At 38.2% G+C, this 10,919-nt stretch overlaps 1 protein-coding gene across 4 annotated transcripts in view; it reads right to left on the bottom strand.

Annotated features, from left to right (window-relative positions):
- Positions 1-1,047: 1,047 nt before the first annotated feature.
- Positions 1,048-10,919, bottom strand: part of SOS1 (SOS Ras/Rac guanine nucleotide exchange factor 1) — a 57,412-nt gene continuing 47,540 nt past the window's right edge. For 3 of the 4 annotated variants that reach the window (XM_026844480.1, XM_026844481.1, XM_026844482.1), the window contains exons 15-23: positions 9,719-9,941; positions 8,961-9,080; positions 8,478-8,640; positions 8,004-8,121; positions 6,505-6,677; positions 5,607-5,723; positions 5,178-5,442; positions 4,000-4,118; positions 1,048-2,635 (exon numbers count right to left, since the gene is read on the bottom strand). In XM_026844480.1, the coding sequence (XP_026700281.1) occupies positions 2,141-2,635; positions 4,000-4,118; positions 5,178-5,442; positions 5,607-5,723; positions 6,505-6,677; positions 8,004-8,121; positions 8,478-8,640; positions 8,961-9,080; positions 9,719-9,941 (1,793 nt within the window). In that variant the 3' untranslated portion in view covers positions 1,048-2,140. The remainder of the gene's footprint in view (positions 2,636-3,999; positions 4,119-5,177; positions 5,443-5,606; positions 5,724-6,504; positions 6,678-8,003; positions 8,122-8,477; positions 8,641-8,960; positions 9,081-9,718; positions 9,942-10,919) is intronic. The other variant, XM_026844484.1, reaches the window with a different exon arrangement.

The following is a 10,919-nucleotide window of genomic DNA, read 5'->3' as shown; positions in this document are numbered from 1 at the left end:
CATTCCTTCTGTCTGGTCTGCCTTGGCTGCAAAATAGCACAGACAAGAGCATACAGAAGAAGAGATACAGATCAGAAAGTCTAAATTTAAGGAGTTTTCCCTGGTAATCCACTCATGAGCTAATAATTTAGATGACATTGCCAACAGTATTTATATCCAAAGAACTGATAACCTAAACTACATCTCCTGTAGCTTGAGGGTTTTTACAAATCTCCCGCATAATGTTTTCCTCTGAAGCCAAGTTTTAGAGATCTTTACTTTTTCTTCTTTTGCCAGGAAAATATTTCAAAACAATGCTGTTAAAGACATCAAAGAAGCAAAACAATTGACACATTTCAACACTTGACTGCAATGAAAACTGCTGCTCTCGATGATGAAATCAGAACACTTTCTGAAATGTAATGACCACACTAAAAGATCAAGGGACACTAACGAATGGCATTGCAGAAAGCATTAAGAAAGGTGACTTCCACCATCATTTGACTAACACCATCTCTAATGACACAGCTTTCTAAGACGCTGAAATGTATCCTTCTTGCAAAGAGGAAATGTGATAGAATTTTACTCTGATCCATGTTAACTGAAGATGAGATTCTTTACGCTTCACATACATATTATAGTGGAGATTATAGAGCTTCTTTTCTTCTGTAACTGCCATGCATTACTGTCACAGTATTGTCTGGAGTTGAAGAGCCGTACACAGGTTTATAGATAATCCATATCATGATACTTATACCCATACATGTGTATTTTGGACATAGAAAGCTACTGTAAAGATTAATGCAAGTTTGAATTTTTCTAACAAGTGTCATACAGGAGGTGTGAGAAGTTTTATAATATATAGTAACTCACTTTGGGAGTAAACCAGCTCAAATATTCCTAAATTATTACTTTGTAACACATGCCAAAACTGACTTCTCTTTAGACTCATTACTAAAATACATACACTGAACTAGGAAAAATATGTACCACAACATGTGCTTTATCCCCTTCAGGGCTTAACTGAAAAACTGAGTTGTACACTTGTCCATGTTATATTAACATATGTCAGCCAAACATATCTGTAGCTTTATTTCAATTAAATTAAAAACAATCTGCAACTATATTTATGCAACATTCACTATATACACGATTTATGCAACTGCAAGGCAATTCTACACTGATTAATCTATTGTTAGTAAAACATGACAACAGGTATGGAAGTTGACCAGTGAGTGCTCCCTTTCCCAAGTGGCTGTTTTTATGGCATGACTGAAAAAGAATAGCTACTAGCCATGAAATGGATTATCAGTAAACCTTAAAAAGAATGTGACATAACCTAGCAGAGATTAACAGTCTTCTAAATGTAGTAGTACATTTACTTCAGATGATAGTGCTGCTTTTTATTATAAAAAAAATTTGCCATAATCTTCACGATATAAGACTTTCATCTGCTCTATCTAAAGAAAGCAATAATTAGACATTATGCTTCCTGGCAAAAATTTATTTTTGAACTGGCACCATAGTATTTCAGAAAATAATAATAAAGTACCTCTTTGGTGAAGCCTAGGTACCCCCTACTACTCATTGTAACAACTTGTAAACAGGACCGCAATACAGTGCTTTGCCTTAATTCTAGCTCAGTTAGGTACCACAGATCTTCCTCACAGTCCTTCTCATAATTTAGGAAGGTATTTTAAAGCAGGGAGTAAACCAAAGGAAAATCAAGGATATAAAGTTCCCTGTTTGAGATTTTAAAAAGTGCATAACGTTTTCATTCCAAGAACTGTGCCACTGTATGGAACTGATGGATACAAGACTGTTTTTCTTCCTGTACTGGACATTATTTATCATTACACAAACACAGTCTCTGCTCATTGGCCAAAGAAGTCTCTCAAATCTGTTTTCTGGTACAATCAATTGTCCAATTACTTTAGAACAATGTCCTGCATACTAAAACAAGAATAGAAAGTTAACCAGTTTTTCCACTAGAACATCTTTCTTTGCAATTCCATTTCTGTACACTGCATTTCCAATCTATTAGAGAGTTTTTAGTGTTTGGCATAACATTCCAACTCCTTGGCACCACCAGGTTCAGTGCATCCATTGCCAGCAACAGACGTAGCACCAGGAAAATGCAACTCCTGGCACAAGGGACAGTTCAGGAGGAATGGGCATTCTCCAGCAATGGTGGTCCATCTCGATGCATTGATGGGTGTGCGGGCTCCCTTTTATAAGTTTTTGGAGGAAGCTTTGGGATATGTTGAGAAGTGCTTTGTCGTGGAGGAACAGGTGGTCCAGCAACAGAATGGAGGTCCACATCTTGCGGTATCAAAGGTGGTGATGGAAGATGCCTCCGTGTTACATGTGGAGATGGTGTCTGAGGGGGAGGGGGAGTAAATGGAGATGGACTGTTTGGGAAAAAGGTGTTACCAAGTTCACTTTTTCTCCCCAGTGGTGGAGGTTGAAGGTGTAGTGGTGAGCTAGAGAAAACATCTGGAGTTCGCACAGGTTCTCGTGGTGGTAACACAGGAGGGCTTTCAGGGGGGTCAGAGATGCAGGTCCGGTCAGGCACTGAGTACCTTGGTGAATACACTTTAGAGGTTGGTTGCCTAGGAGGGATTGCTGGTGGGCTGTCCAGGTGCGCAGAAGTAATCTGAGGTAGACAAACATTTAATTAAAAAAAATTTTAGAGTGGCAATAAAGAACAGGACCCTGCTGTGAAATGGAAGCAGAAGTCCTGCAGACAGCTGTTATCCAGTTAAAGAGGAGGCACAGCAAGTGAGTGCAGAATGAAGATGGGGAGAGTAAGGAAGCAAAAGGAAGTGGTGGTGCCTGAAAACTATGTTTCTCAGAGTGATGCAGACAGAAAAGAGAGACTGGATGTGCAGGGGGAGAGTAAAGGTATATCAATACAGGAGTTAAGAGCCAAGTATTGAAGGAATGGAGATGCACAGAGAGGGACAAAGGGAAGGCAAAGAATGGTCAAAGCAACAATTTCCATCCCAGTTCCAGTCTTCTTGCTGGGTAAGTCTGGGTATCTTCTACCACTTCCCCACTAACAAGCACTTGGCGGGGGGGGGGGAATACACCAGATATTCCTCCAAGAAAATGAGGAAAAGGGGAGAGGCAGATGATGCTGAACAGGGTAAAAAACCCCCTACACACAGAAGATGGAATTAAGTACTCAGAATTATTGAAGTGAACAGTTCCCACGCTACAGACCAAAGTGACAGGGCATTTGGTCTCCAACACCCTATCATGTATACGATGATTTCAATTATATTTTGGTAGGAGCGTGATGCTGGCTGATGGCATAGTCACCTGTAGTCTGAGAACAACAACTTGCTGAAGAGCCATACACAAGCCCTCTTCAAAGACACATGCACTCCAAAATAATTTTGAGTGGGATTTTCAAATCCACCCAATCCTCTGAAATCAAGAAAACCCAGCTCCCACTGAAATCAAGAGACATTTGACACTGCCTGCAACAAAGGCTGGATCAGATCCCAAATGCCAGACAACTGCAAAAGAAAAATGTAGCAATGGCTCAAGCAGGCAGTCAGACAAGACAGGTAATCAAGAAGGGAAAGAAAGCACTGAGCATCACAGCATCACGACCAAATAATCTAATGAACCTTATCAGAGGACTGAGCGTGTACATCACTTTACAACATTACTATTCTTCAGTTCTGTACCCCCACTCATACAACCAAAATGATATTCTGGGACAGTTATTGCAGATGGAAACATCTGCCTGAGGCCTCATGTTCTCACAGGCAATGTGAGGGCCTGAGCATAGCGGATCAGTAGACAAGAGACATTTCTAACCCTAAATTTAAATTCCATCTGTTAATTTTAATTTTTTTTTGGATCAGGACACAATAAGGCAGAGCTATGAAGGTTTGAAATACATGGCTGCTTACTCTTTCACATATATGTACTATCTTTAAGAGTTACTTTTCTATCATACCGTGCCCTCTGCTCCCAGAGAAAATGCCCTCTTTTCCCCTTCCTTACTTTTGATGGGGAGGATTCAGCTGGGGCAGACTCTGGTCGCCTTCGTGGAGGAACTGGAGGAGGGACATGAGCTTCATCTGAAGATTTGGTAAAGTTTATGGATGACACAGAAGCAGATCCTAGCAAAAAAAAAAATCCTGATAATGACGAACTTTTGTTCGACTCGGTGTATTGACAGCAATAAATGAAATATAGGGTGTCATAAATAATAAAGTAATTGCTCGTAAAAAGCAGCACAAATCACGAAGGTGTTAAAGAAAGACAACAACACAACCCTCTAACTTGCAGCTTCCAAACTCATTTTCTGAGCTGCAGTCATCTCTGTGGCCATCAGTTCCTGCACATTCTTAAGTAATCCTTGAGACCAAAAACCACACCACAAAGTTGTTCCTGTATCACAACAGCACTAAAACAATATCCTGAACCTGCAGTCGATGGCTGACTCAGCAATGAAGAAACATCATCTTCTGAAGAGGTATTCCAGAGACCTGGCTTGGACACTCAGTAGTGTCACTGCTCTGCTAAGCAACTTTGTTTTTAGCAAGTCATTTCACCTCTTGTGACAACCAGCTGAACACAGGACTAACCTTTTACTTCCTCTGAAAGCCCTCATACATGAAAGGAGGCTATGTCCACTATTAATTACTCGAAGCACCCCATAAAATACGAACTTTTGTTTGTATGTTGGTGAAGACAGAAGAAAAACAGGTGTGAATGGGTCCTGATGGATTTAAAGCAAGAAAATACCAATTTTAGAGTCCTGCAGGAAAACTATCCATGTGCACTGAAACCAATTTGGAATGGCAGACAGCAGAATAAAGCACCCACAAGACATCTGTTTTTATTCTCATTGCTCACCATCAGATACTCACCAAAGACATTCACCACATATATATATATGGCAGCAAATCCCATATATGGGTGCTAGAGATATATTTCTGCCTTCTGTTTTGACAGTTTCTTCAAAGACATGTAATACTCTCTATGTAACACACCTAATTCTGTTCAGTTGTAAAAAAAAAAAAAAAGGAGTAAAACACACTGGAAGTTTTTGCTGCTGCAAGTAGACAAAAGCAACTATTTCTATAGTCACTTCAGAAAACTAAACATGATTTCACCCGTTTGACACTGCAAAAACTAATATGCACATTCCTGGTAGACTATCTATTAGCACCTACTTGCATGAAAAGGACTTGAAGGATCTGAGTCAAACACACTGCAGGCATCTGTAGTACTTGAAGTAGCAGAAGGAGGGGGGGGTGTCAAAGGCGTTCGGGGAGAGTTTGGTGCAGATGCTGTAGTTTCAGTCTCACTCTCTGGGATGCGGCTGTAACTAATCTTCCTTGGCTCCTGTTGCAGGGGTGTGGGATGTCTCATGGTACCTGGCCTTGGATTAGAGGGACGAACACCTGGGGACTTGAGAGGATAGCTGTATTTTTTTGGCTGAAATGACAAAAAAGACAGTATCAAACAAAATCAAAAGGCCACAAGATGACCTAAATGTAGCTTTGGATTTATGAAGTTAAGAGATCTAAAATGACTTCGGTATCTGTGAAAGACAAATGTAGGAGTTTTCTGAAAAAAAAAAAAAAAAATTGAATACTAACAAATCTTGGTGGAGGCTTGACATTTCGTGGCTCTATCTCTAGTGACTTGTTGAACAGATAATCTGTAAATTCTGTCTCCATGCTGTTTCCCATTGGATTCAAGTTTTCAAAAAATTTCTGAAATACAAGAAGGTAGAAAACTTGTCAGGTAAGCTACTTTTCAGAAGCTTAGTACTGTTTGTTTCTACTGCAAAAACAATCGAACTGTTCCAGAGAAGAGAGAAAATGCTGGAGTCAGAAGCAATGATAGATTTTTTAAAAAGTTATTAAATCTGCTTGTTGCTGGGCATTGCTACTGCTACGCTTGGCTTGAAAACCAACTGTACCCTAAATACTTTCTGCAGTGCAAAAATCAGACCAGGTTAGCTCAAACACCTTTAGAAGCATCTGTATGTAGTCTATCTTTACACTGATGCAGCGAAGACTGCTCTCACAGTGCATTGTCAAGCCCTGAGGAGAACAAATAACAAAAGAAAATCTTGCAGCATCTCTTAAGATAACCTATCCTATGACTCTCTGAAAGTATACAGGTCAGAACATATTTTATAAAACAAAAAAAGGAAGAAAGGAAAGCAAACAGAGAAAACAGAGAGGACTGCTTAGAGAATACCACAGACTAAGGATTTAACACTGTTCAGTAAGAAGATCTATCTACCAACATCCCAATACCTGGGGAAAAAAAAAATCTAGCACCCAAACCCCACCAAACTTCAAGCACTGAGCTTTCTTCTCTTTCTTACAGTGAGATCTGAGAGAGATTTTATGACAGGCCTTCTCCTCATCTCTGATTCAGTCTGATTTGCATCTATATGAATTCAGTCTATCCTTATGGTCTATCAGCTGACAGTCACCACAAAGGTAGCTCAGTGCATGGACATAATGAAATAATGCCACATACCCTGATGTCAAATTCCACTCTTAAACAGTATGGCTGGTTCTGGTACTGCTGTATCTCTCCTGTTATTTCAGCTACCTTTCTTCTCTTGCTGAAGTTTATAAGTTCTTTCCCATGTCGCTTTAGAAATTCAGGGTTGCCTTCTTCTGTTTTCAAAATGTTAGTTAAGTAAATCCCTAAAGAGCACACAGAATAGGTTCTCAAAATATAGTACGAAATGAAGAGGAAGTCACATGACTGGAACACAAAGAATTCTTAAAGAATTTAATTTGTGCCCTTTAATTATTGAGAAAAATTCGCCGTTAGGGTCAATAACAGAATCATGCCTAATTTTCAAATAAGGGCAACAATTTAAATATTTTAATATGCCTTTCCCAGAAAGTTGCCTTTTTTGCATCAAAATCTCAAAGTCTATGCATCTCTCTATTGTTTAGGAAGCTCACACAACTGAACACTAACAGCATTTTGCAAGACATGAGTACACTGAACTCAAATGCTTTCTCTGAAGTGTTCTGCTTCAATTCAGCTCCATTAGAGACCCCAGCTAAGCTCTAAAAAATTATTTTCAGATTTTATTCTTCTGTTTCACTTTCCACTCCTGGCTTCATAACTGCATCAAATCATTTGAAGATTAGAAAGAAAAGAGCGCTCTCAAGTCCAGACATAACATATCTGGAACTGTGATTATGATTCTTTCAAGTATAAATCAAGAGAAATAACTAGAGCTATTAATGTGTGATCCTGCTAACCTCTACTCATCTCTGAAGCAGGACAGAAGGTTTCTTAGTTGATCTTAGCTTTCTTTGCAGAGCTCTGGAGTATATCTTTTCCCCAATCTGTAAAAGGCCAAAAAAGCCATCAACAGTACTTTCTTTCAGCTTTGGCCTGAAGCCTATGCTGGACAAGTATAACGTCCAGAGTTGGAACTGATCTGCAGCAAACATCCAAGTAGCTTGCTAAAGAACAGGAACGTCATGTGCTTAACTATATAATTCGCTTCACAATTTCATCAGAAATTCTGAGCAATCTACTTAAAAGAACTGTTAAGTCTGACGATAAAGAGCAGTCTTTCTTCCCAAAACTGGTTTTTACAGAAGATTTTTTAAAAAGAAATAATACTCTAGTTATAAGAAACTATAAAAATTGAAACACTAGCTTTAATTCTTGGAATTTTCAGTGGAGAAGGGAGTCCTCTCTAGTAGTCAATAGCAATAATATTTCTGTGACTGCCTTCCATTTATGGTCACAACACAGTTCAAACTACATTCAAAGTAAAAATGAGTAAATGTGTAAACAAGGTATCACAGATATACTTATTTTTACCACAAATAACATCTATAATTAGTAGTCACTGCAATTAACGTCTGGGCACCTGAAAGTCAAACCCAAATGTCCTGTTAAAACTCACTTCTCACTGTTGTTCATATTCTGTTTAGTGCCATAGCTCAATACTTGCCTAATGTTTATGTATGATATTGCCCATTCAAATCAAATGTACTTACCAAAAAAAGGCACACAAGGAGGATTAATGGACCTGAGTTTTGCCAAGTATTTCTTATAATGATCCTCACTCAGCTCATAAGCTTCTTCTAAAATCTTCTTCTGGCGACTTGGAATTTGCTAAAATGAGAGGTGAAACAGGTTGTTTGGAAAGATAGGGTAAAGGTGTAGCCCAGCAACAATACTGAGAGCAATGGTCTCCCACTGATATTTAAGTCAGTGACCATGACAACAGTGTTTCACCATCTCAGGATCTTGCTACCTTTTCCTGTCATTAAGTGAGGATTGATTTCCTGCTTTTGTAACTGAGAAATTATTCTCTATTAATAATCTCTCTATTACAGCCCAATTGATTCATTTGTTGGGGGGTTTACCTTCTTTGATCCTCCTCTGAAGGACATGCTTACTGAAAAAAATAGGCTTTAGTGTAGCTAAGGTGCATTTCTGTACCAAAAATGGAAAATATTACACTGTACCTCAAATGTGTGATCCAACCTATACACTGCTGCGGAGTTCATAGCACTGACAATCTCAAGGACACCATTAAAGTTGTTTAGCTCTTGAAAAACTTGCAGGATCTCAATTATTCGGCTCACTACAATTACTCTTTCCTCTAGGTTTTCTGTTTCTACAATGCATCTAAATAAACAAGAACATTTGATTTTGTATTAAAGCGTTGATGAGTTTTCCAAAATCATATATTAAGTCGTTACACACATATGAAAAGTTTATCAAATTATTCGACATAGTTTTGAAAATATTTAGAGAATAAACATTATTCTAAGAATAAAAAGCTAAGACCATTATGGTAAAATTGTCACCAGGACCAGCTGTATCATTTAACATGACTTAGAAGTGGAATTCTCCCAGAACAGAATTTTTCACAGTTTTTCACATTTCTGAAAAGACTGTATACGTCCAGAAATGGGAGTAGGTACGGATTCAGAAAAGTAACTTACTTTTCAAACCACAAAGTGAGGTTAGTTGTATGCCTTATCATTTTGAGAAGGTTGGGAGAATTAATTTCTTTATCTTCCTTTGTCCACACACTTCCAACTAGTTCAGATGGCTGCACAGCTCTAGAAAAGTATGAAAAAAAAGTAATTAAAAGCAGGAAAGAACATATTATTTTCTCAAAGCCTCTTTATTTCCAGTGAATTTGGAATTGGTATTAGGAAATAAATTCTTAAGTCACTTGATCCCCACGTAACTGACTGGTATTTCTACACGTTTTTAGTAAAGATTTCTTAATTTATGTGACAATTAACCATCTCTATTCATCTAAATGAAAAATGAAATCTGCATCTCATTCACCATAAAAAAATGCAAGCTTCCAGTGCCTGAACAACCTCTCACGGACAGCTGGTGAGATTTGACATGGTCCACAATTTGCTTCACAAACTAGGATATGAAGAAAACTGATTTAATTCATGTTCATACCCCTCAAAGGTTGATCTACTTGGAAAATATCAAGACAAACCTGCAGCACAATGCAATTAACAGTATGCATCAGTCAAAGGTACTGCACGTTAACTTGGGGAGGATAAGACAAATACTGTTTTTTAGAATTTTTTTCTGAAAAAACAGCAATTAATATACAGCACTGGTAAAGTCCCTTGACCTACCGTGGGGCTTCACAGCAGGGGCCCGCAGAAACAATTTCATGCTGGAGAATATTTTGGTTTGTGTCATGTGTTTTTCAATGGAGGAAAGTTACCTGTAAAAATCTGACTCAAGTAAAGTGAGCTGTCGAGCAATTTCTATTGGATGCAAAGTGAGCAAGTCAAAAGTCTCTGTGTGTCCTGGTTTGCTTATGTGCCATTCAATCGCCGGAGGTGGGCTCTCAAAAGTAATGTTGTGACTTGATCCAATGGCTTGTGCCTGCTTTTTACGGTTGATTATCTTTGTGATAGACTCAACCCATTTCTTCATTGCTTTGCCTGGCACACAAAGAAAATTACTATTTATTTACTCTTAATACTGTTTTCCCAAAGAGGTCAGTATAATTTTAAAAACTCTAGATTTAAACCCAAAACCTAATAAATTAAAGCAATCATATATTCTTTAGAAGCGTGTTAGCGGTGTTTTCACATGAGTCTTAAAGCTTTTGAACATACGAAGAATTCCTCAACAGCCAATGCTGAGCACACCAAATTTGCCCAAGCACAATTCAGAAGACCCTAATTAGGCTTCTGCTCTGAATCAGGTGTTTTCCTTTCTTTTCTGACTTTAAAATAAGTTTATGAGAACTAACCTTCTTTGCCCAAAATGAACTTCTGTAAGCACCCTGAACTTAGGGCAAGAGTAGATGCTTAACTAAGATAACATAGAAGGGCAAAACAATAAACAGGGAGAAGCTTCTCCCTCTACTGCATTTAGCATCAAAGTTCAGAATAAAACCCAAAGGCCAAATGCCTGTTTAGCTCTATACCATAAGAACAACCTCATGCATGAGATGGCAAGTCCACTGAAAATTTACCAGTAATTCACATTAAACTAGCTGACTCATTCTCTCCCTCTTTTTAATTGCTAAATAATCATTAAATACTTCTCTAACATAGTATCTTCCTACAAACTGCTCCTGTAGCTGTCTCAGTTTTCCTTACAAGGGCACAGCAAAGATCTGTACAATCCCACCTGGAAGGTGTCCTACAGGTCTAATATGCACTGTGAAACCCCTTGATTCAAAGAAATAGTGGTTTCCACCATCAGACTTTTAAAAAAACTATGCCTGTGTATAGTTTAAGAGGATAATCAAAGCAATTATTCTGTCCTGATCATTACTCAGTTCTTAGTATTTTGCATTATTTCAGTTCCTTTATAACAAATCCAGTACTTATTTATCAGGATGTAAATAACATTCATTCTTCTGAACAGGGGACAGACTTTGAATACTACTGGGGTTATTTTTTAGAATT

This window comes from Athene cunicularia (assembly GCF_003259725.1).
Source record: "Athene cunicularia isolate RWA chromosome 3 unlocalized genomic scaffold, athCun1 chr3_part1, whole genome shotgun sequence".
Classification (NCBI taxonomy): domain Eukaryota; kingdom Metazoa; phylum Chordata; class Aves; order Strigiformes; family Strigidae; genus Athene; species Athene cunicularia.
The sequence above is the reverse complement of the archived record's forward strand: the minus strand, read 5'-3'. Positions and strand labels throughout refer to the sequence as shown.